The sequence below is a fragment of the Coptis chinensis genome, chromosome 6 (assembly GCF_015680905.1).
Source record: "Coptis chinensis isolate HL-2020 chromosome 6, ASM1568090v1, whole genome shotgun sequence".
In the NCBI taxonomy this organism is placed as follows: domain Eukaryota; kingdom Viridiplantae; phylum Streptophyta; class Magnoliopsida; order Ranunculales; family Ranunculaceae; genus Coptis; species Coptis chinensis.
Window position 1 is genome coordinate 82,105,151 of NC_141461.1, and position 26,153 is coordinate 82,131,303.

General features: G+C 36.6%; 4 protein-coding genes and 1 pseudogene across 8 annotated transcripts; 4 read left to right on the top strand and 1 right to left on the bottom strand.

The window, feature by feature from the left end:
* The first annotated feature begins 1,582 nt into the window (after positions 1 to 1,582).
* Positions 1,583 to 6,871, top strand: RPD1 (Ubiquitin carboxyl-terminal hydrolase family protein). Of its 3 annotated transcripts, none has more exons than XM_086569299.1 (3): positions 1,583 to 3,380; positions 3,482 to 3,643; positions 6,594 to 6,871. In XM_086569299.1, exon 1 carries the CDS (start codon positions 1,662 to 1,664, stop codon positions 3,120 to 3,122), a length of 1,461 nt encoding a protein of 486 aa, XP_086425425.1. In that variant the 5' UTR covers positions 1,583 to 1,661; the 3' UTR covers positions 3,123 to 3,380; positions 3,482 to 3,643; positions 6,594 to 6,871. The 3 variants fall into 3 exon arrangements, with proteins under 3 accessions (XP_086425425.1, XP_086425426.1, XP_086425424.1); XM_086569300.1 differs by having other exon boundaries at positions 1,583 to 3,314; XM_086569298.1 differs by having other exon boundaries at positions 1,583 to 3,643.
* Positions 6,872 to 7,946: 1,075 nt separating this feature from the next.
* On the top strand, positions 7,947 to 8,992 carry LOC147494813 (glucan endo-1,3-beta-glucosidase pseudogene; annotated as a pseudogene).
* A 2,923-nt stretch (positions 8,993 to 11,915) lies between these two features.
* Positions 11,916 to 13,556, top strand: LOC147494814 (uncharacterized). The gene has a single exon (XM_086569301.1). It carries the CDS (start codon positions 11,916 to 11,918, stop codon positions 13,554 to 13,556), a length of 1,641 nt encoding a protein of 546 aa, XP_086425427.1.
* A 253-nt stretch (positions 13,557 to 13,809) lies between these two features.
* LOC147494815 (uncharacterized) lies at positions 13,810 to 21,545 on the top strand. Of its 3 annotated transcripts, none has more exons than XM_086569305.1 (8): positions 13,810 to 13,944; positions 14,020 to 14,285; positions 14,355 to 14,428; positions 14,529 to 14,623; positions 16,113 to 16,210; positions 16,439 to 16,520; positions 20,933 to 20,993; positions 21,225 to 21,545. In XM_086569305.1, exons 1-7 carry the CDS (start codon positions 13,812 to 13,814, stop codon positions 20,944 to 20,946), a joined length of 762 nt encoding a protein of 253 aa, XP_086425431.1. In that variant the 5' UTR covers positions 13,810 to 13,811; the 3' UTR covers positions 20,947 to 20,993; positions 21,225 to 21,545. The 3 variants fall into 3 exon arrangements, with proteins under 3 accessions (XP_086425431.1, XP_086425432.1, XP_086425429.1); XM_086569306.1 differs by having other exon boundaries at positions 20,933 to 20,988; XM_086569303.1 differs by lacking the exon at positions 20,933 to 20,993.
* A 737-nt stretch (positions 21,546 to 22,282) lies between these two features.
* Positions 22,283 to 25,802, bottom strand: LOC147494816 (bifunctional UDP-glucose 4-epimerase and UDP-xylose 4-epimerase 1). Its single transcript, XM_086569302.1, has 9 exons — positions 25,441 to 25,802; positions 25,293 to 25,342; positions 24,827 to 24,962; positions 24,241 to 24,342; positions 23,857 to 24,084; positions 23,588 to 23,669; positions 23,346 to 23,428; positions 23,148 to 23,239; positions 22,283 to 22,510 (listed from the first exon to the last, which is right to left on the bottom strand). The coding sequence occupies exons 1-9, from the start codon at positions 25,648 to 25,650 to the stop codon at positions 22,426 to 22,428; spliced, it is 1,068 nt and encodes a 355-aa protein (XP_086425428.1). The 5' UTR covers positions 25,651 to 25,802; the 3' UTR covers positions 22,283 to 22,425.
* Positions 25,803 to 26,153: the final 351 nt, after the last annotated feature.

The following is a 26,153-nucleotide window of genomic DNA, read 5'->3' on the forward strand; positions in this document are numbered from 1 at the left end:
AAATAGCCCATCTTGGTCTAGAAATTAGTCTTTTTATAAATATTTAGTAGTCCTAAGACTCCTCTTAAATTTGTTTAGAATTTATACCCCAATTTGACCATAATATGGAACTAACCACCAAGTTATCCAACTTTACCAAGAATAGATTAAAATATCCTCACTTGAAAACAAACATAACCGACTATCTACCGAAAGTAATATAGTGGGATACAAAACAAAAAATTAAATTTCACACAAAAAATTCACTTATAACTACCTCGCCTTCACATTTAAAATGCATATAATGAAAATAGGGCATCTAGGGTGCATCGAGTGTATGAGTCTTGCCAGGAATGAGAGCCCTTGACAATATTTGCTGTCGCAATACACCAAGTGTGTGTGCTATATGAGATAGCCCGATCTTGCTATCTGTGAGTACACCCTCGCAAGACCCCTAGCTTTTCGGTAATGAAAAAACTAAAAATATTATGCCTCTAATATTTTGTGGAGGCATTTGACACTAGTCCGTTAAGTCTAAACTCCAAACCACTAGACACTAAACCCAAAATCTTTATAAACTAGACCCTAAGCCTAAACCCTAAACCTTAAGACATTAAACCCTAACCCCTATAAACTAGGCCCTAAGCAACCTTAAGACACTAAACCCTAATCCCTATATTCTAAATTTATAAACAATAAACTCTAAACCAACCCGTTTCATTTAATAGTAGTTAATCAAACCCACAAAATAAATAATCAAATGCATTTTGTATCGATTTTAAAATCTCGTGGTGTGTATGCATTTTAAAATGTATAAGTTTATAAAACATCTACATTTTAAAATATATAAGTTTATAACGCCATCTGATTTTAAAAATATATAAGTTTATAACATGGTGCATCTGCATAAGTTTATAACGTCCACATTCGGATGAAAACAGGGTAGTGTCAAATTTAACTTTTGGAGCAATACACGGTACTTTTTCTAAATTCTATTCAAACCCAAAATCTACTCTTTTTGTTCTAGTAGTTATCTTATCTAAAAGTAGTTATTTTATTCAATCTTTATTCTGGTAGTTATCTTATCTAAAAGTAGTTATCTTGGAAGGGTGAAAAAGAGAATAATTTATATTAAAAATAATAGGTGGCCCTCGGTCTCAATCAAAAGCTTAGATTCTAAGATTTTCTAAAAAAACACTTAAATAAAAACAATGTAGGGGTATTAAAACCCAAAAAAATTATGGATAGGGCTTTAGAGTTGTTTTTTAGAGTTGTTTTTTTTTTAAAATGAGACTCTCTAGCCCAATTTCTTGAACTGAAATAATAGACGTAGTTTTATTTTATTTTTTTTCAACACACATGAAAAGACAATTTTGATTTATATTTAATTAGAGAGGACACCAAATTCAGGATTATTTTGGTAAGAAGGCAAATAATAATTTTTCAAATAGAGACTATTTTAAAAAAATTGCTGACGCGGCTCACTATGAGCATTATGGAAGAACCGATATTAATGTAGGTTCCGAAATCTCATTATCAGGATCGATATTTGAAAATCGTATGTCGATATTTCTTCCTACCAATCCATTGGGCTTTCTGGGTCTTCTCTCCACTGAAGCTGATGAAGAAAATTTCCATGTCCTCTTAAACCCTAAACCCTCCTCCCTCTCTCCAACTCAAAAATGGCCAGTCATCACCTCATTTCCATATTCTTCAAAACCCCTTCAATCCATTTCTTCAGAACCTTAAACCCCACTCATCATTTCTCAATAAGACCCATGTCACAATCCACATCTATACCCAAAAAACAACAAAGAACAAAAGACCATGGTTTTGATAACTACATGGAAGTGTATAAAAAAATACGTAAAGTACTTAAATTCCAAGACTTAATCCTTAGTCAACAAAACCACACCATGAGCATTACTCGTCTCGACGCGATTGCGCGTCGTCTTGGGTTTAAACAGTTTGAGGCAGGTGCATTTCTGTTGAAGTTTCCACATGTTTTTGAAATATTTGAACACCCAGTTCAGAGGATTTTGTATTGTAGGCTTACCCGAAAAGCTGTAATGCAAATACAGCAAGAGAAGCAGGCTTTAGAAGAGCAGATACCGGATGCTGTTATGAGGATTAGGAAGTTTTTGATGTTGTCCAATAATGGGCGGGTTCGTTTGGAGCATATTAGGATTGCTAGGATTGATTTTGGACTGCCTGAGGATTTCGAGTACTCGGTAATTCTTAAAAACCCTGACATTTTTAGATTGTTTGATGCTAAAGATACTAGGAATAAGTATATTGAGCTTGTTGAGAAAGACCCAAGTTTAGGAGTTTGTGCTATTGAGAGGTTGAGAGAGAAAGAGTATAGAGAAAGAGGTATTGATGCTGAGAATATTAGGTTTTCGTTTATTGTTAATTTTCCACCTGGGTTTAAGATTGGTAAATATTTTAAGATTGCGGTATGGAAGTGGCAAAGACTTCCGTATTGGTCACCTTATGAGGATGTATCGGGTTATGATCTTAGATCGTTTGAGGCACAGAAGCGTATGGAGAAAAGGGGTGTTGCGATGATTCATGAGATACTGTCGTTAACAGTGGAAAAGAAACTTACCTTGGAGAGGATAGCGCATTTTAGGATGGCAATGGATTTACCAAAGAAGTTGAAGGACTTTCTTCTTCAACACCAAGGAATTTTTTATATATCGACGAGGGGGAATCACGGGAAGCTTCATACTATATTTCTTAGAGAGGCATATAAGAAAGGGGATTTAGTTGAGCCTAATGACTTGTATTTGGCGAGGAGAAAATTATCTGAGCTCATCTTGTTAAGTCCTAGGAAGGCTAACATTGATAGGGAGTTAGGTAGCTTTAGAAGGGATAAAGATGAAGATGAAAGGAAGAGGATCAGAAGAGACTACGTTGAGAACAGCTGTGAAGGTTTCATGGTTGGAGACAAGTTGGAGACAAATGAGGGCGGAGAAAATGGTGTGGACTCAGATTCATGTGTTGGTGTCGGGAGTGAGGGCGATGAACAAGATGTTTCAGATGTGGAATCAGATGCGGGTTCACATTCCAGTGATAGTAGTACTGAAAGTGAAGGAAATAACGACGCTGAAGATATTCATATTAGCAAACGAAGGATTTGAAATGCTATGTAGTGGGATTTAATCAGTCATTCATCTCTTCAGCTTTTCTTCCTGGCTGCATTAGTACCTAATAATCGTCTAGGGCAATGTTATACGCTTCAATAGGTGCTATTGAGAAGATGTGCTAAACTGAAATATGTGGTTTTAGAAGATGCTGTTCCTTTCCAAGTGGTTATGCTTGTGATTTCAAAGGTCTTTCTTGAGCCATTAAAACTCTCTACAGTGGTTAATGATTTGGTGGAATCATTATGTTTAATGGTAATGAAGCCAAAGATACAAATTAAGATTAAGAGGTGTTCTTGAATTGGAAATGGGAATTTTTTACATTCTTTGGTTGAACAGCTCCTTATTTTCTGCAGGTGCTAACTTGTTTGCCGTTTAGAAAAGCATTGGATGGTTCACAAGGTTGACATTAACTTTGTGCTTTGTTTGATAGTAATTACTCACCATCTCCAGTGGAAAAGATAAAGTGATAGAGATCAACTGTGGCAAAGTTTATTCCAACAACTACGTGCGTGCTTGTAAGTTGTCAACCTTATCTCCTGCTGGTCATAAACATCTATGTAAAGTCATTTTTTTTAATCTCAAATGTGTTAAGAAAATTATAGTGTTTCAGAATTATATCATTTTTTTTCCTTTTTCCATTAAACTATTAATGGTGGATATTAATAATAGAAGTATTAATGTTTTCAAAGTGTGATCAACAAATAGTTGTTAAGTAATTATATCTGTGTGCTATAGCAAAGTTGTATATGCTTTCGGAGTGTTCCTTGTTATATTCTGATCAAAAGAAATTGTTCATGATAATTTTCAAACTGTAGAACTAGCTTATCTGATGAGATGGATGTAAAGTTTCCCAAGTTGGGTTAGACTATTAACATATTCCTTCTCTTAAAGCATAACAGATTGCAAAATTAACCAATTATGGAGTAGGGCTTTCATGTTGAGTTGTTCAATTTTGAATTTCGTCTTGAGGCTATCGTCTCAATTGCAGAATTAGCCAAGACCTGTAAAACTATCTTTTCATATAGAAATGAGTTCAATTTCAAAAACAAAAACAAAAACAAAAGTTAAGTTGTTTTTTCCGTTGAGGCTTACCCCTCAATAACTCAATAAGCCTCTGAGGTGTGCCTTAAGCCTTTAGGAGGCCTAGCACCTCAAGGCTTTTATGCGTTTTCTTAAACCTTGAACTTATTCTAGAAAGGTAGAAAGCATAAGAATAAGTGATAAGCATGAGCAGTTCGAAGAATTGTCTTAGAGAAGCCAAAGTTGAGTCGATAGCAAACCTGACCAGAAGGTGTTGAGTGACAGCTTTGTTAAAATATTTTCAAAGCTAGTTAGTCTTACTAAATATGATGAAACTGGTAAATTGTGCTTTTGGCATGAACAAAAATATGATAGAACAAGTCTCAAATCTTGTTTTATTACTTAAAAACATTTTTTTCCTGGTAGAAACTAAAATAGGAACAATGCAATAGGCAAGGGTGATTGAATCGAAATGACCTATGCCCCCTAGTCAAGATCTTTAGTACTTAACTCATTGAATCATGCCCTAACATTTAAAAACATGTCTTACATAGTGAAGCTATCTACATCTGAAAGCACAGCACTTATGTCCTTCCTCAAAGTCATCTCCCGTTGACCAGCGAGGCACTTGAGTAGAGTTTTTACTGGATCTTGACCTTTATTTGAGAAACTAGCAAAGCACAAACATAATAGAAGTTATGAGGAGAAGCAAAGGGGGGGAGGGATAACTTTCTTTCATATTGACTTTTTTGGGTTTCTACCTTCGTTTGGGATTCCAATCTCTTGTTTCACCAGAGGATTACATAGTTGATTAGAGTTCAAAATTGTAACTAAAAGCGCGTGGAAGTTGATTATGTCTTTGGGAAATTCCTACAAAAGAGATGGCATGAAAAGAAATCACTTCATGCCAACCAAAGTTTCGAGTTTTCGGACTTCCCTTTTTCTTTGGAAAATTGCAAGTTGATGTTGTTTATTTTGCGAAAAGAATTGAAAGATACAAGTAGAACAGGGGCTGTCATATCCTCTCCAGGGGAATGCTAGCCTTGCACTTTGGTTGACTCTCATCCAGATCTCCTATGTTCATTTACCACAGCTTCTGTAGACGACACCTTCTTTATGTTCACTTATAATACAGCCTAAAGATACCATAAGAGGGTTAATGAAATAGCTACACACAGTAGGTCCCCTTAGCGAGGCCAGTAGGTCCCCTTAGTGAGGCCAGTAGGTCAGCTGCTTGGTTGATTTCTCTGTACGGATGCTTGATCTCATACTGCTTAAACTGTTGTAGGCATTCCCATGTTTCATTCGTATTGTACTACTCTTCGAGTCAGTTGCGATGTAATCTTCATTGACCCTAGTTGCAAACACACCTGGACACCTCTGAGCATAGCAAGTACTTCAAGTTTCAAAATAGAACTGCACCCTCCTCAGCTAGGGCTTTCTACAGCTGCCAGATATCATGCCACAAACTAGTATCCCTCCCATCTTTAGCTAGTATCCTAATTATGTATCCAGCTTTTTCTAAGGATCCATGAATTTTTGTCCAAGACCAGCAGTCTTGAGGAATTTCCATTGACCAAAAACATTTCTTCTTAGTTGATGCTTTCACATCCATCACACCCATAAGTTATCAGCTTTCTAAATAGCTATAATATTTAGCCACGTATTGCTGCCATATTCCATTCCTCTAATTTAGTGATCCCCAGTCCGCCATTTTGCTCAGTGTTGGATAGGACGTCTCCACTGCTAACAGGGTGTATTTTTCTGTCCATCTCTGATCCTGCCCAGAGAAATCTTATGGAAAGTTTTTGGAGTTCCTTAGGGATGGTTCTTAGGAAAAATAAGAGCTCTAGCCCAATTGCGTTTGGAAATTAGAGAGAGCAGATTTGATGAGCTGAAGTCTACCCGCATATGAGAGGCAGTTGGTTTTCCATGATGCTATTCTTCTAGTCTTTATGTCCTGCAAAGGTTGACATTCTCTGACAGTCAGCCGAAATGCTAACAGAGGCATGCCTAGGTTTGTAACGGGAGGATGCACCAGGCTCACACTTAGGAACATTTTCTAGATCCCATTGCTTCCATGCTATTTGTAAAGATCTTGTATATTATGATGGCGTATCAGTGACTAAATGGGACTAATCAGTTGATGATCTGATTCTGGTTTGTCTGGTAGGAGTAACTGGATAGCACCCATAGCTTGGTCTGAGAGAAGAAAAAATTACAAAAAAAGGCAAGGTGATCTTTAACACGAAGATATGAGTTCATTAACAATTTACATCAAAGTGTTCAAACAAACACAGAGAGGTTGAATTTTAGTGGTCATCTTGTGGCATGCTAAAATCTTGAAATGGTATCTGGATGTACTTGTTAGCATAGGCCAATGTTGTACCGGTTAAATTTTGAGTTAAATGATTTCTAATTCTGTTTATAAAATCTGACTTGCAGCTCTGCTCGATCGGTATCGTGTTTCCAGTTTCTCAGAATAAACTGTGCTGCTGTATATTTTCAAGGAATGCAGGAAGCTTACAAATATGAGACCCCTGCCTTCTTTTCTTTGCTGCTTGAGCTGTGTGTTTTCTCATTTTCTGTAATCAATAATATCACCCTAACCCTTTTTCTTAAATTCTGAGTATAAGAATCTAACGATGGAGCCATATGATTCTGCGATTTGGGTTATGAAGAGAGGGAAGGGATTTGTGGAGTAAGTAAATATTTCATTATTCCGTTGACTTGTAAATAGAAATTTGTTGAAACATCCCCGTCAAAACCTTTGTTTTCTAGCTCAAGTTTACATGGAAATATCTACATGCAAACACGCACAGCCGTAAAATTAACTAAAAGAGAAGTACAGAATAACTTCATCCAATGAAAATGAACGTCATCTAATTAAGCCAATTACGGAGTCCAGGTAGAATCGCTCATCCACACCAGGTCCAAACCATTTTGTGACATTCTTTTTGTTGGTAACTTACTCCAATACATGATTAGATGCCACACCAAAAAAAATTAGATGCTACTCCATATGAGAGAATATTGTCTCCTTGGTATTGATTCTGGAATCCGATCCAGTAACCACTTAAGATTCTTCATGACCAATGAATTGATCAGCATAAAGTTCTCTTAGGTAGCTTACAAATTTGAAACCCTTGGTCTTAAATTCTAAAGTATAAGAATCTTAAATTTTAAGTGTTAGATTCTTATACTTAAATATAAGAAAAAACGGGGGTGTCAACCATTATTAAAGCCCATGACGCGTTTGGTTTCAAGTTACAGTCTTATACTTCGTTTATTTCATATTTTTATGTGACTTCATCAAGGGATAGCCCATACAAATGAATCTACATATGGCGACAGAGAAATTTAACATTTGCCTGTTAGAAGCACCTCATTATCATTGATGTCAACATTATCAGAATGATTCACATGGCAATTTCCATGTAGTTGCAGTTGTGATATAGTGAGCAAGTGATTTCTTATTATGATTCCGGAATTTACAACTCTGAAAAAATATTTATTTTCTCGGGGAGCCGGTGGTTTTGATCCCATAAACTTGACCATATAGACAGACAGTAAAGGCGACTTGAAGCTTCTTTCCTGTATTTTCAAGGCTTGGATTCGTATCCATATGGGTTATAACTTGCCCATTTCCACTGGTCTCTACACATCTCCTCTATGCCATACTTTGCCCTGGAAAAGGGGTTATTTTAGCAACAAACAACAAATCTGAGATATAAACAAATGGATCATAAAACATTTTAATGGTTGGATGAACTCGACATAGGACAATATGTTGTGACAATGTTGCTCATACAAATTTTTATTCATAAACTTATTATATGTGTACCTAATGAACAAATACCTGACCTTGCCAAGCTCTCCTTTGCTCCGCAGTGGATCAGTACTCATGAGCTTCCTTACACTCCAGCAACAAATATTGTTCGCATCTTAGTAGTTAATGAGGTCTTATCAACGGCTTACTGATAGTAAGCCTTCTTCCAGCTATGCAAAACCTCCACACAGGCACACAGCCCTTGTTGGCATGTCTCTTGACCGTCGAATCAAAGTGTCCACACCACATCCATTAGGCATATTATCCTCCTCTAGACCCCCTTCAACTGGAAAGTTCCGAAAAGGCTATGATACTGTTGTGTTAAAGCCATTGCTTAGCTTCCTAAGAGCCACCAGTTCTCCTTTCATGATAAATCCATATCCATTCTTTGGCTGCTCAGCTGACACACTTGATTATGCTCTATTTAGACCCAATGCAGGAGTGCTGGACGATAACACAACTTCGGTACACGAACATGCTAGATGGACAACTGGACACGATGTTTTCAGCGTTGAAGCTCCTTGGCTTCTCGGATTTGGCGATTGTTATTGCTGAAACTGGCTGGCCATCGAAAGGCTATGAAGAGCAAGCCGGTGTTGATGTAGAAAGTGCAGCACAATATAATGGGAAACTTATTCAGAATGTTACATCTGGCCTTGGCACACCATTGATGCCGAACCGAACGTTTGAGACCTACATTTTCGCTCTCTTTAACGAAAATCTAAAGCCTGGTGACCTGGTCCAACAAGTGAGAGGAATTTCGGGCTTTTTCAACCGGATTCGACGCCAGTCTATGAAATTGGGATCTTACGGCATAAACGCCATAAAGTAGTACTAATTATGCTCTGAAACGGACTACTTTCCGCTCAAATGCTAGTGCACTTCTTCTATCAATCCTTTACTTGACAGTCTCATTTTATGGTTGTACTTGTACATGTCTCATTTTGTGAGTGTTAATGGGCTGTATTTGGATGGTTTGACATCCACCGAATTTGGGCCATGGGCATAATGGGCTCTTTCTTGCACATATTAAATTGATTTCATATTGTTGAAAATCAACTCTAAGTGATTTTTTCTGAGGAATGTTAATCCACCTAAGTGATCTAGCCTTTGATTAAAGATCATTATATATCTACTATCTTGTCTATAACATATACTTTGATTCATAAACTTCGATTATGAGTGTATTAGTGAAGTTCTGCAGTCTAAAAGTGATTTGATTGTAGAATACATTTATTTGACTAATGATTTATAAATTTGCATTGTCTGCAGACACAAATCCAAGCCCCCAAGCCCAAGCCCAAGCCCAAGCCTAGCAATAATTCCTCTGAATCCAACTACACCAGTGGTGCCTACCCAGATCAAGCTGCGTATTGATTGTCGAACAATCCAAGCTGGAGGTCCTTGCTTCCTCCCGAATACAGTTCAAGCTCATGCATCTTCTGCGATGAATGTGTACTATCAAGCTATGGGGAGGTATCCCTATGATTGTGACTTTAGAGAGACTGCGACAATCACTTCAAATGATCCAAGTATGATTTTCTTCATCATTCTAAGTAGCTCAAAATAGGTGGTGTAAAGCTAGCTAAAAATTAAACAAAAAACAAAGAAACAAATATGGACGGTTATTAGTTTACTGTAAAATTCAGTATAGGCTAAAATTCATTGATAAACATAATTGCTATCGGAAATAACTAATTATTTAAAATTATATCAATAAATTGGGGATGTAGCTCAAAGGTAGAGGACTCAACTTAGCTTGTGAGCTGTTCCAGGATTGATACCTCCCATCTCCACTTCTTTATTTTTTAATTTTTTTTCCATAAAACGGACTTGCTTTTCTGCCGAAAAAATATAAAAAGGGAACGAAAATAATACAATCCCATCCAACCATTTTGAATACCAGGACACGATGCATATAACTATTTTTTTTATGTATTCTATTCTTTGCAGGTTATGGAGTCTGTAAGATCATCATCAACGTGCTGCCCTAAAAAAAATTGCGACACATCAACATTTTAGTTGGGTCAAAATTGCTAAAACCAGTTTACATACCAACCTATTTTTTCGATATTTTTTATTTCTATTTCGGATGGCAGAACTTGTCCCGTGCATTTCATTTTTTTTTTTAGGGTGAACTAGTATTACCCTCCCACTAGATGAGCCAATTAGGATCCCCCCCCCTCCTAAATGGGAAATTAGGGTCTCCCCCCTAAATACACACAAAAAAATTTCGGTCAACCCACTTTGACTTTTTTTTTTGTGTGTATTTAGGGGGAGACCCTAATTTCTCATCTAGTGGGGGGGAAATCCTAATTGGCTCATCTAGGGGGGGGATCCTAATTGGCTCATCTAGTGGGAGGGTAACCCTTTTTTTTATGTACCAACACATTTTTTCGATATTTTCGATTTCTATTTCAGACGGCAAAACTTGTCCCATACATTTTAATTTTTTTTATTAAAAAAAAAACATTCAAACAGGAATAGTTGTCCCATATGTTCCTAATTATTTTACTAAAAAAAAAATCAAAACATTGAAACGGCAAAACTTGACCCATTCAAAAAATGATGATGAATTTTTTTATTACAGCCGTTTTACTTTTTATTAAAAAAAAATTAGAAAACTTATGGACGGCAAAAGAAAATTGACCCATCCAACATCTAGACACTTAAAGTTGTCCCGTATGAATGATTGCTAAATTTATGAATATTTTGGTCGATAATTTAATAATTGTTGGGATAGAAACAGGTGTTTGGTAGCGCTAGGGGTGTCAAAATGGCCCTCAAACCCTTAGCCCGTCCCGACCCGGCCCTATGGGGCGAAAAATCCCTCAAAATGAGGCCCTCACATTATTCGGGTCGGGCCGGGCGACCCCTCAAGCCTTTGAGGGGAGGGTATGGGCTTAGACTTCGAAACTTAAGCCCTACCTTAAGTCCGCTCCTCATTAGGCCCTCAACATTTATTACATATATTTTAATAAAAAAATTTACAATATATTTCATTTTAACATTAATATGCTAAAAATCACTTAAAAAAACGTTTATCTATTAAGTTTGTCAACCTTATAATTTTATTATAATATTTTATGAAATGAATTTAATCGATCTTAATTGACTAATACAACTTTAACAAGTTTTTAGTAGTTTGAAGGTTTAATTGTGAAGTCATTCGATTTTATCATTTTTAACTAATGTTTCTAAATTTATTTTGTAAATCAAATGTATAACATAGTATCCGGCCCTCACGTTTGACCCTCAAGCCCGGCCCTTCAAGCCCTCTCGAGAAGGTTGAGGGGCGGGTAAAGGTTTCGAGATTTAAGCATTGGCCCGACCCGATCTGGCCCTTGAAGTAAATGAGGGTAGGTGGCCCGGCCCAGCCCATTTGACACCACTAGGTAGTGCGTTGGTGAACAAAATTGCCAAAAATATTGCTACCTATTACATTACATTAGAAATAGAATATAGCAACGCGTTGATGATGCTCTAAGTATACAACATGATCAAAGATAGCTAGATGCAAAGCGGAACCAATTACTTAAAACAATGTTGGGCAGAGCAACATATGTATTTGCAAACTAGCAACTATAAACTTGTAAAAAGTAAAATTAGTCATTTCACTTTTCACATTGTATAAACAATATGAAAATCCAGTGTTTCAAATAAATAACGTTCCCTTCCTCAGAATCTCGGCATATACCGATATTTAACCGATATTTTACGCTTTGATTCTTTCAAAACCCCCTAAAACCCTTCACTCTCAAGTCTCAACTCATTTCTTGAAACAACAAAAAAAACGCAGAGCCTTCTTTTCAATCCATTAATTGATGACGAATTTCATTAAAAGATACATTTTTTTATCCATTTTCCATACTTCCCCTCAACTCTTTCATTTTTGAAATGAAGAAAAAAACCAAGAAGAATCAAATCTTGCATTCCAAATGACCCAATTCCTTATGCCCATTTCCTTAACTAAGGTTGTTCTTCGAAATATTCACTTTAATGCTTTTACGGATTTTCACAATAAGGTAAATTTTGAATCTCAAGCTTGGTTTATTAAACTTATTTGTAGTGTTATTGTTTTCCGTTGTAGTCCGAAAGAAAAAGCGGTTGATTTTTCATGTTTGGGTTATTTTGAGACTAGTTTGAGGAGCCCTTTGATTGCATTTGAAGTTATTAAGAGATTGAATGATCCTATATTGAGTTTAAAGTATTTTGAATATAGTCGAATGAGATTCGAGGAACAAGGGTTTAAGCATTCCGGTAATACGTATAATTTATTGGTGAGAAATTTATGTCATGTTGGGCTACATGATGCTGCTTTGAAAGTGATTTTCGATGGGTTTTTTGCTGAGAGTTCGATATTAGATTTCTTGGTATCATCATGTGGAGAGAATGGGAAATTTGATATTGCGAAGAGGGTTTTTGTTCAAGCTTATAATAGTAAAATGAGAGTGAGTTCGTTTACGTATAATTGTTTGTTGAATATATTGGTTAAAAGGAATCAAGTGGACGAGGCTGTTAGTTTTTTTCGTGAGCAGCATTTGAGGTTTGGGTTTTGTCCTGATACTTGCAGTTTTAATATTGTTATTAGAGGTCTTTGCAGAATAGGAGATGTAGGTAGGGCATTCAAGTTTTTTAAGGATATGGAGAGTTTTCATTGTTCTCCCGATGTTGTTACTTATAATACTATTATCAACGGACTTTTTCGGGCTAAGGAAATAGATAGAGGACGTCAGTTATTGAAGGAAATGCGGTTGCGAAATGGTCTTTCACCTAATGCTGTTACCTATACATCTGTTATATCCGGATATTGCAAGTTGGGTAGGATGGATGATGCGTCTGCTGTTTATGATGAGATGATCGATTTTAGAATTAGACCAAGTTTGTTCACTTACAATGTCCTTATTGATGGTTTCAGTAAGACTGGTGATATGGGTTCAGCGGTGGCCGTTTATGATAGAATGCTGGTAATGGGATGTCATCCTGATGTTGTTACTTTAAGTTCCTTGATTGATGGTTTCTGTCGGACTGGCAAAGTGGATGAGGCTATGAAATTGTGGCATGATATGGGCAAGCGAAAAGTTTCACCAAACGCTGCATTACATTTTGTGATTCTCATTAATTCTTTTTGCAAGGAGAATAGGCTAAGTGAAGCTCGTGATTTTTTGAGGCAGTTGAAGTTGAAAGTCATCGTACCTCAAGCGTTTATGTACAACCCAGTGATTGATGGGTTCTGCAAGGCTGGCAATGTGGATGAAGCTAATGTGATTATGACGGAAATGGAGGAAAACAGATGCAACCCTGATAAATTGACTTATACGATTTTGATAATTGGGCACTGCATGAAAGGAAGAATGTTAGAAGCTGTTGGCATTTTCAATAAAATGTTAACTAGTGGATGTTCCCCAGATAATATCACTGTGAATTCTTTAAGGTCTTTTCTTTTAAAGGCTGGTATGCCGAATGAAGCCAAACAAATTACGCTAACTGTGTCGAACAAGGATTTTGATCTCAATATGCCATCGTCCAGAAAAGTCCAGCCATTAAGACAAAATATGAATGTTAGTGTGGCTGTTTGATTGAAGAAAATCGCCCAAGCTTCAAGTGGAGAGCTAATGGGTTCTCATGGGTCTTTGTGTAGACACGCATCAAACACTGGCGAGTAAAACCCTTCATACTGGTTTTTCAAGTTTCATCTAATTTTGAGTTAGTAGTTAAGATTTAATATTAATGGGTATGCTTTACTTTTGATGATAATTAAGTATACAACATTGTAAAATGATCGAGTTGTTCTACATTGTTGTAGCAGTCATATATGTAGATGGGCATGAAAAATGGCGTCTCAAATACCCGAAACGGTTAGAAAGATATTTACAACTGAAACTTTAGCAACAGCAGCGAAACAATCCGTAGGATGCCACATTGTTCCTGTTTGTCGTCACAGAGCCATCAAGAGATTCCTTCGAGGTACATTCCCGTTTCTATTATTGTTACAACAGTATTTCTATTTTATCTAGTCATTTATTTGACTTTGGTTTGCAGAGAATGAGAAACCCAATTTGAAGAGAAAGGTCTTATCATTATCTCAATCGTTCGACAAACTGAAAGACGCCAATCTTCTTCTTACTGCATCGATGTCAAGAGAGCTTGTTGAGGATCCATTTAAGGCGATTGAACGATCCAAGAGGTGGAAAATTAAGAGTGCTTATGGTGATATTGGGTTTAAGTATAGAGATGATCAGACTATAGCTTATGTTGCTTCTCGAATGCCTGCTGTCTATTCTGCTTGCCATAGAGTTCTTAAAGAGGTAAAATATTACTTCATTTATTAAGTTAAACTTACTGTCGCTTATGAGTTTTAGTGCTTCTTATTGTAGGTGAAGAGGAGATTACCTGGTTTTGCACCCAAAAGTGTTTTGGATTTTGGGTCTGGTACTGGTTCGGTTCTTTGGTGAGAAGCTGATTTTATTTCTTTCAATAGTAAACCAGTCATTTTGATGATCCACTTTCTTACAAATTTTACTTTATTTTATGATTATAAACTCATGTAGGGCGATTCGAGAGGTCTGGCATCATTCTTTGGAATCGATTAATTTAGTTGAGCCATCAAAGTATATGCAACGCGTTGCTCAAAGTCTTTTACATGGTAATTAACTGCACAGAAATTTTCATGGTCAGTGTTGCAGAAGGAATAATATTCTATACTTAATAGAGATATGGTTTATAGTGATTTATCCTTGGGTTTATTCGTGATAACCCCCCATTTTATAACATGCTTTTGTGTTTACTCCCTAAATTTTGAATCATCACAAAAGTCCCCCCACTCCATCCTGGCCCCGTTCAGAAATCATCCATATTTGCTCTATTGCCTAAAGTACCCTCGGGGGTAAACCCAAATGTATGTCACTCCTATCTCAAATGAAATTTTGAAATCTTTTAGCGTCAAAATTCCGATATTGAGTCGACTCATCATCTTTCCCAATTGAAACCCAAAAACCAACAGCACCATTAGAGGTTAGTGGGGGTACTGGGGTGATATTCCCCAATTGAAACCCAAATGAAACACTTATCAAGAAGAGGTTACATAAAGTTTGACAGGGACGTTCTCTACGCTATTCTGTTAATGAAGCCCCGAATGAGATGAATGCGTGAATTCAATGGTGGAAGCTGACTTAGATTTGTAGAGATGGAAGAATCTTGGGCCTGATATTTGTTGGTTACTTGGCCTTACAGAGCATTCCACCTACAGGCGAGAATAGAAACATTGTGTACGATTATGAGTTCGTGAAATCTAAATGACTGCAAATCCACTCATATTTTGTGGGGCCAAAAAACAAAAAAAAAAGTTTTTGTTTGAATTCCATGGATCCATTAACATTTTATTATTGTGTTGGTGGTGATGCGCGTACCTCTTCTGGTATAATAAGTTATTACATTTGATCAGCTTCTGGAAAAATAAGGGATGAACAATGGCAGCTGCTAGCATAGTAGCATCTAGTTCACTTGATTATCATCAGTTTGAAAATTCTCCGTAAGCTAGTTCCACGACATTCTCCGTAAGCTAGCCCATGATTCATGAGTCGACTCAATCATCGGAATTTGGGTTTCAATTGGGGAAGATCACCCCAATACCCCCCACTAACCTTTAATGGTGCTGTTGGTTTTTGGGTTTCAATTGGGGAAGATGATGAGTCGACTCAAAGAAAAGAAAGAAAAATGTATAATTGTTTAGTTTATAACAGTTGGATTTGTTGTGGTTAGGGTTTGCTGGTTTGGTGGTTGAGGAAGAAGATGAGGGCGAGGGTGATCCTATACACCCGGTCGTTGTTTAGTTTAGTTAGTTGGGCTTAGGCCAATTTTTTTTAGTTTGTGTTTACCCCCGAGGGTACTTTAGGCAATAGAGCAAATATGGATGATTTCTGAATGGGGCCAGGACGGAGTGGGGGGACTTTTGTGATGATTCAAAATTTGGGGGGTAAACACAAAAACACGTCATAAAATGGGGGGTTTTCACGAAATTTCTCTTTATCCTTGTATGCAAAATTATTATTTCATTAGTTGTGTAACTTCTTACTGGTAATCTGAGAGTTTGGAGTTTGGTAAAATCTGATGGTGTTATGTTTGGATGGGAGAAGGTTTGAAGGACTTGCCACTTATCCATAGCTATGACAGTATTCAAGCGCTGATGAAAAATCTCGATAAGTTGGACATGGAGCACGACTTAGTAATGGCTGTAAGTTGTATTGAACTCTGTGTTTAATTGAATTTGAAAGCATATAACAAACACACACCTCCTCCCACACTATTTTTTTCTCTCAGCATCCTCTAATATTTTGCAATGCTGAGTGTTTAGAACAACTGCAAGTATCAAGTATGAATGATATTAACCATCAATACTTAATTAGCAGAAGAAATGCCTTGACTTGGTGCTAATTTTTGTTTACTGTTTTTGCCAATTCAGTCCTATGTACTTGGAGGTGGCATCGTTGAAGGACAGAATCACTATTGTTCGTCAGCTCTGGAATCTCACACAAGATGTCTTGGTATGGATTCTACTCAATATGGATGACTTTTATTTTACATGTTTTTAATTTTAAATCCTGAATCGTCCTCTGTGGTGCTTTATTCATGCCTGTGTGGGAGGGTCTGAGGGTTGTTCATATGCTGCTACTCCTTAATATCATTTCATATAAATTTACTTTCTGATCCATCTTTTGTGGTCTTAAAGTTCGTATCGGACAACTTATATACATTTCTATTGACAGGAAATTAAAAATTTCTTTCCTTTTGGGAATATGAGAGACTAGATTCAAAGTTTAGTCTAATAATTATGTCAGAACTCAGTTTAAATGCTTCCAATCTTAGCAACAAAAGCGCAATGCCTGAGCGAAAGCGAGAGTGCTAATGGGCATAACGTAAAAATTAATAAATACCTCTATCCCAAGCGCCCTAAGAGTGTGTCTGTGTATATCAAGAAATGTATGTATACAACAAGAAATTATAAGAAAATAAATAAATAACGGAAGTCCTTCAAATTGTTAGTTTTAGCTGTATGTGTGTTTTTTTAGGAGGAAATGTATAAATGGGAAATAGAAAAGTGCATGTAAGTTGGGTGCATAAGTGCATCATACTAGTTAGGAAGGACTGCAACAATTGGAATGAGTGTAGCATCCCTACTATACCAGAACCCTACACACAAATTAATCTTGTGCACAGTTCCTACCGTACAAATGCGTACTAATGCAAATGAGTAGCTTCCCATTTATACTAAGAAACCATTCCCTCATACAATCACATATATTAAGAGCTATGCATTCAGAAGCGATCATGGGCACTAGTCGCTAGTAGTGAGCCTCACTCTAGGCGACATCTTGTGTTCTAGGCTCATCTGAGCCTAGGGCCAGGCTCACCTAGGCGCAGGGGAGGGGCCTAGACTCCACATGATAACCCCGAGCCAATTTCATCTTAAACGTTTTTTTTGGTCCACTTCTTTTCTTCTATACACTTTTAACCATTTTCCTACTGCTTTGTGCTTTAGAAATAATTATTCAATATTTCAATGGGATTTGAATATATTGAAGTTTTCATGCGACTTGTTACCCATCTTTTCGACTTTTCCACAGCCAAAAATAAAAATTTCTGTTTCAAGGGCACTGGATTTGCCTTTGCCCCCATGATCTCGCCAAGGAGCGGTTAGATAAGATTTGTACTACCCACAAGCTTGATTTAGCCATCGGCATAGAGGCAATACCAGGGTTTAGTGATCATAGATGATCAGAATCCAAGTATCAGGGAGATTGAGCTGCATGTAAGAACTAAGAACTAGTTGCATTTAATCTGTCTAGAAGTTAAACTGAAGCTGGCATAGCTTCACTGTAAGCTCTCATATGTAATATGTAGTTTTGTTTGACTAATGGATTCATGAATAAAGGAAAATGCATAATTACCTACTTAGTTTTATTTGTCATATGCATCAAAATGTTTCTCTATATATTTTTTTTCACGATTACAGCTTATACAAAGGACAAGATAAAATTTAGTTGTGATAGAAAGGGGGTGTGTGCTTGGTGATAGCCTATGCTCTAGGCTCTCCCTGGAACCTAGCCATCCCCTGCACACAGGACTGCGTACCTTCCAAATTCTTATTTGTAGTTTGATTAGCACAATCTGTTGAGATTTAACTTATCTCGATCACTACATATAGTAGTAACAGGGTTGTTGGTCTTGAACATATTCCACCTCTGTTTATCCTCCTTGCAACCATGCCAGATTATTAGAGCCATAAGCTGCTATTGCTGCTTCCAGTTTGAATCTTTGTGCAATTTCAGCTATCCTTTTGCTAAACCCCATTCCACCATTCAATGGTACTATAAATCTGGCTTGTAGTTTATGTTGATTCCAATCTTTTTCAAAGGACTGGTAGAAAATATGAGAAAGTTGGACCGGAAGTGTAAATGCTTTTGGAAAGTCTAATGTTTGTGGAGATTCCAATACTTTTGGAGCTTTAAGTAACTAAGCTTGTAGATTTAAGGGCTTGAAAGAAAAGATGCAACTTATATAGCTAAGTAGCTTCATAAATCTTTCTTGTTCATAAAATGGCACAATGTGGAGTATATGGATAATTATGTTAAAATAAGGCGTAATCCTAGGTCAAAATGTAAGGGAAGTGATTTTTCCCTTGTGTATATGTTTTGTAGTGTCCATTTTAAATCTTGTTTTATTACTTAAAAACGTTTTTTTCCTGGTAGAAACTAAAATAGGAACAATGCAATAGGCAAGGGTGATTGAATCGAAATGACTTACACCCCTAGTCAAGATCTTCAGTACTTAACTCATTGAATCATGCCCTAACATTTAAAAACATGTCTTACGTAGTGAAGCTATCTACATCTGAAAGCACAGCACTTATGTCTTTCTTCAAAGTCATCTCCCGTTGACCAGCAAGGCATTTGAGTAGAGTTTTTACTGGATCTTGACCTTTATTTGGGAAACTAGCAAAGCACAAACATAATAGAAGTTATGAGGAGAAGCAATGGGGGGGGTGGGGGGGGGAGGATAACTTTCTTTCATATCGACTTTTTTGGGTTTCTACCTTCGTTTGGGGTTCCAATCCCTTGTTTCACTAGAGGATTACATAGTTGATTAGAGTTCAAAATTGTAACTAAAAGCTCGTGGAAGTTGATTATGTCCTTGGGAAATTTCTACAAAAGAGATGGCATGAAAAGAAATCACTTCGTGCCAACCAAAGTTTCGAGTTTTCGGACTTCCCTTTTTCTTTGGAAAATTGCAAGCTGATGTTGTTTATTTTGCGAAAAGAATGGAAATATACAAGTAGAACAGGGGCTATCATATCCTCTCCAGGGGAATGCTAGCCTTGCACTTTGGTTGACTCTCATCCAGATCTCCTATGCTCATTTACCACAGCTTCTGTAGATGACACCTTCTTTATGTTCACTTAGGGCATCTCCAATGGGGAGTGTAAACCGTATAGAGTGGAAATTTTACACCCTAAATATCAAAAAACTCTCTCCAATGGGGGTGCTATACCGTAGGTAATAGTATATTAGCTAATAGAGAGGGTGGGGAATTCCCCCCTCTTAGTTAATAAAAGCTCGGGCGACACTTTCGGTGATTTCTAATTCTAAAGTAATTTTTTAACTTCGGACGCCACTCCAAGTGACCGCCACTTGGAGTGACGTCGAAGTTTAAAATCTATTTTTTTTTACACTCTTCCATTGGAGAATATAGAGTGTGGATATTTATAAGTTATACAATAACATATAATTAGAGGTGTAAAATCCTAATGGTACCTATGTGGAGCCTAGGTGGAGGTGTAATTTTACACCCTCCATTGGAGATGCCCTTATAATACAGCCTAAAGATACCATAAGAGGGTTAATGAAATAGCTGCACACAGTAAGGCCAGTAGGTCAGCTGCTTGGTTGATTTCTCTGTATGGATGCTTGATCTCATACTGCTTAAACTGTTGTAGGCATTCCCATATTTCATGCAGTTCATTCAATATTGTCCATTCCATGGACTGTCTCCTTCTTGGATATGATTTGTTTTGTACTACTCTTTGAGTCAGTTGCGATGTAATCTTCATTGACCCTAGTTGCAAACACACCTGGACACCTCTGAGCATAGCAAGTGCTTCAAGTTTCAAAATAGAACTGCACCCTCCTCAACTAGGGCTTTCTACAGCTGCCAGATATCATGCCACAAACTAGTATCCCTCCCATCTTTAACTAGTATCCTAATTATGTATCCAGCTTTTTCTAAGGATCCATGAATTTTCGTCCAAGACCAGCAGTCTTGAGGAATTTCCATTGACCAAAATCATTTCTTCTTAGTTGATGCTTTCACATCCATCACCCCATAAGTTATCAGCTTTCTAAATAGCTATAATATTTAGCCACGTATTGCTGCCATATTCCATTCCTCTTATTTAGTGATCCCCAGTCCGCCATTTTGCTCAGAGTTGGATAGGACGTCTCCACTGCTAACAGGGTGTATTTTTCTGTCCATCTCTGATCCTGCCCAGAGAAATCTTATGCAAAGTTTTTGGAGTTCCTTAGGGATGGTTCTTAGGAAGAATAAGAACTCTAGCCCAATCGCATTTGGAAATTAGAGAGAGCAGATTTGATGAGCTGAAGTCTACCCGCATATGAGAGGCATTACCTACCAAAAAAAAAAAAAAAGAGTTGGTTTTCCATGATGCTATTCTTCTAGTCTTTATGTCCTGCAAAGGTTGACATTCTCTGACAGTCAGCCGAAATGCTAACAGAGGCATGCCTAGGTATGTAACGGGAGGATGCACCTGGCTCACACTTAGGAACATTTTCTAGATCCCATTGCTTCCATGCTATTTGGAAAGATCTTGTATATTATGATGGCTTATTAGTGACTAAATGGGACTAATCAGTTGATGATCTGATTCTGGTTTGTCTGGTAGGTGTAACTGGATAGCACCCATAGCTTGGGCTGAGAGAAGAAAAAATTACAAAAAAGGCAAGGTGATCTTTAACACGAAGATATGAGTTCATTAACAATTTACATCAAAGTGATCAAACAAACACAGAGAGGTTGAATTTTAGTGGTCCTCTTTTTAGGCTTTCCTTGGATATCATCTTGTGGAATGCTAAAATCTTGAAATGGTGGATGTACTTGTTAGCGTAGGCCAATGTTCTACAGGTTAAATTTTGAGTTAAATGATTTCTAATTCTGTTATAAAATCTGACTTGCAGCTCTGCTCGATCGGTATCGTGTTTCCAGTTTCTCAGATAAGCTGTGCTGCTGTATATTTTCAAGGAATGCAGGAAGCTTACAAATATGAAACCCCTGCCTTATTTTCTTTGCTGCTTAAGCTGTGTGTTTTCTCATTTTCTGTAATCAATAATATCACCCTAAACCTTTTTCTTAAATTCTGAGTATAAGAATCTAACAATGGAGCCTTATGATTCTGCGATTTGGGTTATGAAGAGAGGGAAAGGATTTGTGGAGTAACTAAATATTTCAATATTCAGTTGACTTGTAAATAGAAATTTGTTGAAACATCCGCTTCAAAACCTTTGTGTTCTAGCTCAAGTTTACATGGAAATATCTACATGCAAACAGGCACAGCCATAGTAAAATTAACTAAAAGAGAAGAGCAGATTAACTTCATCTAATTAAGCCATTAGGGAGACGGAGTAAGGAGTATAGGGAGTCAGCCAGTCAGGTAGAATCGCTCATCCACATCAGGTCCAAACCATTTTGTGACATTCTTTTTGTTGGTAACTTCCTCCAATACATGATTAGATGCTACACCAAAAAAAATTAGATGCTACTCCATATGAGAGAATATTGTCTCCTTAGTATTGATTATGAAATCCGATCCAGTAACCACTTGTGATTCTTCATGACCAATGAATTGATCCGCATAAAGTTCTCTTAGGTAGCTTACAAATTTGTGACAACAAATTTGAAACCCTTGTTCTTAAATTCTTAAGTATAAGAATCTTAAATTCTAAAGTGTTAGATTCTTATACTTAAATATAAGAAAAAAATGGGGTGTCAACCATTATAGCCCATGACGCGTTTGGTTTCAAGTCACATTCTTATACTTAGTTTATTTCATATTTTTATGTGACTTCATCAAGGGATACCCCATACAAATGAATCTACAAATGGCGACAGAGAAATTTAACTTTTGCCTGTTAGAAGCACCTCATTTTCACAAGATCATCAAATCTGTTGTCATCATTGATGTCAACATTATCAGAATGATTCACATGGCAATTTCCATATAGTTGCAGTTGTGATATACTGAGCAAGTGATTTCTTATTATGATTCCGGAATTTACAACTCTGAAAAAATATTTATTTTCTCGGGGAACCGGTGGTTTTGATCCCATAAACTTGACCATATAGACAGTAAAGGCGACTTGAAGCTTCTTTCCTGCATGTTCAAGGCTTGGATTCGTATCCATATGGGTTAGTACTTGCCCATTTCCACTGGTCTCTACACATCTCCTCTATGCCATACTTTGCCCTGGAAAAGGGATCATTTTAGTAACAAACAACAAACCTGAGATATAAACAAATGGATCATAAAACATTTTAATGGTTGGATGAACTCGACATAGGACAATATGTTGTGACAATGTTGCCCATACAAATTTATATTCATAAACTTATTACATGTGTGCACAAGTCAGCTGACTGAAGCCTTTCATCTACTCTCTCCTCTGTGTGTTCACCTCATTTTCATACTACTCAAAGAGTCTCGATCTCACATTTCTACATTTAACTTTTGGACTGACTATTTTTGTTGGAGCAATAATCGTAGAACAATAATTTGTGACATGTTTAGAGTGTTGCTCATACAAATTTAAATTCATTAACTTATTATATGTGTGCATAAGTCAGCTGATTGAAGCTTTCATCTACTCTCTCCTCTCTGTGTTCACCTCATCTTCATACTACTCAAAGAGTCTTGATCTCACATTTCTACATTTAACTTTTGGAGTATGACTATTTTTGTTGGAGCAATAAACTAAGGGAAACTAATCAACAAATATACCCACAAGTCAGGTGGCATAGATGTGCCAAAAACTAAAAGCAGTTTGAAATACAGCTTTGATGCATATATGTAACTCAAGAATATAGAGTAGCAACTGGCAACTTACTTCCAACCCAGTTCTTTTTCAGCCTTCTCAGTAGAGGCATAAACGGCAGTGGCATCTCCTGGTCTCCTTGGACATAGCTTGATTGGGATTTTCTGAGTTTTAAAGAAGCAACATCGTTAGGTGAACTTCACATGTAATGATGTAGTATAAGCAAGAAAAAAGGACAAAATAGAAGAGGGCTCAGAATAGACAACTCACCTTCCCAGATGCTTTTTCAAATGCAGCAACCATTTCAAGCACGGATGTGCCTCGCCCTGTTCCTAAGTTGTATGCTGTACAGCCTAAAACAAAGTGCAAAAATGTAACTTATTGGGTACTGTACTTATCAAACACACAGAGATAAACGCACACGCACACGCACACGCACACGCACAAAAAGTAACTTATTGGGTACTGTACTTATCAAACACACAGAGATAAACGCACACGCACACACAAACCTATATTCTCTGTTGTGAAAAGCTTCCGGAGAGCAGCTATATGACCATCAGCTAAGTCCATGACATGGATGTAGTCTCGAACCTGTTACCCAATTTGTGATCAGTATCACATGAAGATGGGAGAAATGAGGGAAAGAAAGAAAGTTTGCTACAATAGATGCAAGGCAAGTAAAAGATGTGTGTTTCTGCATGTATAGCCTAATCATTATGATTTTGATTTGTAATCTAATTTGTCAAAGAAAATGGGAAAGGAGAGAAGCAGAACTCACCGCACTACCATCCTTTGTGGGATAATCATGACCATAAACATTCAGTTCAGGCAATCTGTCAACGGCTACTTGTTGAATGTAAGGCATGAGATTGTTTGGTATGCCCTTGGGATCTTCACCAAGTTTACCACTTTCATGTGCTCCAACAGGATTGAAGTACCTCAGTAATATGATTCTCCAATCTGGCTCAGCCTTTTGAATGTCTCGTGCAATTTCTTCAAGGAAAAGCTGGCAGCAAGGAAGAGAAATGAAGTTACGAGAGCTCAAAAAAACTTGGAATACTTTAGACATAAAATTTAGGACCAACTTCCCACAAAATACGGAATATCAAACCTTCTTTTAGTTTCAACTAATATAACACTCTCATCGAGAACCTTGACTTACCTTAGTTCGTCCATATGGGTTCATAGCTTTCAACGAGAAGTCTTCGACACACGGAATCTTTTCAGGTTGGCCATAAACAGTTGCTGATGATGAGAAAACCATCTGGTCATGTACAAAAACAAAATGCCTCACGTCAATAGAGAAAAGCCAATATGGAAGGTGGAAAAAGCTATAAGTTAAAGATTTGCTCAAACTTTATTGTGCAAAATGCAATCAAAGAAAGAGATAAATATCATCAACAAAAAAAAAAAAGATCTACATCCAACATTTGTGTCAGCTATATTTTAACTACGTGGAGGAGATCCCGAATTAAAACTCAGTTCTAGGGGACAAAGGTGAGAATGCCTACTGCAGGAAGCACAAATCATGAAAGCAAAAATAGGAAATACGAATCAAAACAGAGAGTTAATTCTTTACAGGGTGAACTCATTGAGACACAGAAGTTACTGGAGCATTTGAACAATCAAATTGTCCTAGCTCTAGCTTGTCAACAGAAACTATATGCTCTCATCATCTCATGTATGAATGTACCTTTTCATAAAAAAAAGCTCAAAACCTTGTAGATAACTAAATAAACAGAACGTACCTTTTTACAACCATATTTTGCCATAACCTCGTATAAATTGATCGTGCCAACCAGATTGTTGTCAAAATAACGCCGAGGATTTGCAACACTTTCCCCAACAGCCTTCAAACCAGCAAAATGGATCACGGCGTCAAATCTATCCCACAGTAAAAGTCAAACAGCATAGAAGCCAATGTTAGACACACAGGGAAGAAAAAAATACTAGTTTAAAAAAAAAAAAAAAAAAAAAAAACTAGAAACATCACAAAGGATTTTAGATTCTTAAAAAACATGAGCACAATGTGAACAATGGCAATACAATTGAGTTCAAAGGAATCCATTGAACATACTTATTAAAAATTAGTATGTGAACATACTTATTTAATAAATATATAATTAAAAATTAGTAAATTGAAGAAAGTTTTATTCCAATACTAAATTTCAATCACACTTAACATTATAAAAATAAAATAAAAAATGAACATACTTATTTTTTGAAAAGAGCTTCTCCAAATCATCTTTATTCCTAAGATCACCCTGCAATTTAAAACAAATGATCATTTCATTAATTCAAAAAATAAACAAAATAAAAGAAGGGGCCATGATAAAAAAAAAAAAAAAAAAATGATTTTTACCAGATGAAAATCCAACTTCTTAGAAAGTTGATCACCAACTAAACCTCTAACTCTAACAACAGCTTCTTCAACAGAATTATCAAAGTTATCAATAACTGTAACTCCAAAACCTTCATTCAACAACTGAACAACTGTATGTGTACCAATAAACCCAGCTCCACCAGTCACTAGTATATTATTCTTCTGTTCATCAAAACAAAGAGAACCCATTTTTTTTTCCTATCAGAAATGAAAGAAAGTGTGTTTCTTTTTTCTTTTTTGGGTTTTTTTTAATGAGATGAAAAAATGAGGAGGTGTTTCAGTTTTATAGGAATGAAGAAGTGTTTGGATAAGTTTTAAAAAACAATAGAGTTGTTGTTTTTGAGTTACCTTTTTTAGAAGAAAACAGTTTGTTTCTGTCTTCGTTCTTGTCAATATTCCCGCTGTTTTTCCTAACATTTCTAAATTTTGTTTTTTTCTTAGCTAATTTTTCGATAATTTACTTTGACTTTTATTAAGACTGTAAACGTATTTATAGTTGACCTGGTCTTAGAAGATTTATATTCTGTTTTTACTTGGATTTTGTTTTGGGAAAAGTGTTAATGGACTAAGATTTGACAACCTATATGGCTAATTGATGTTGATAAAAAAAATAGGTTATCAATATTTGGATTTTGGACATGGAGTGATGGAATTATCCTTTTTATAGCAAGATAAATGCTAATTTGGAAATC

Bases quoted from the DNA above. Each gene is read 5' to 3' on its own strand.
- RPD1 (XM_086569298.1), top strand. From the start codon at position 1,662: ATGGCCAGTCATCACCTCATTTCCATATTCTTCAAAACCCCTTCAATC.
- LOC147494814 (XM_086569301.1), top strand. From the start codon at position 11,916: ATGACCCAATTCCTTATGCCCATTTCCTTAACTAAGGTTGTTCTTCGA.
- LOC147494815 (XM_086569303.1), top strand. From the start codon at position 13,812: ATGGCGTCTCAAATACCCGAAACGGTTAGAAAGATATTTACAACTGAA. The intron at 14,286-14,354 runs GTAAAATATTAC...TTCTTATTGTAG, and splicing joins GCCATAGAGTTCTTAAAGAG to GTGAAGAGGAGATTACCTGG. The intron at 16,211-16,438 runs GTAAGTTGTATT...TTGCCAATTCAG, and splicing joins AGCACGACTTAGTAATGGCT to TCCTATGTACTTGGAGGTGG.
- LOC147494816 (XM_086569302.1), bottom strand. From the start codon at position 25,650: ATGGGTTCTCTTTGTTTTGATGAACAGAAGAATAATATACTAGTGACT. The intron at 24,963-25,292 runs GTATGTTCATTT...ACTGTGGGATAG, and splicing joins AAGCTCTTTTCAAAAAATAA to ATTTGACGCCGTGATCCATT. The intron at 23,670-23,856 runs GTGAGTTCTGCT...ATTGGGTAACAG, and splicing joins CCACAAAGGATGGTAGTGCG to GTTCGAGACTACATCCATGT.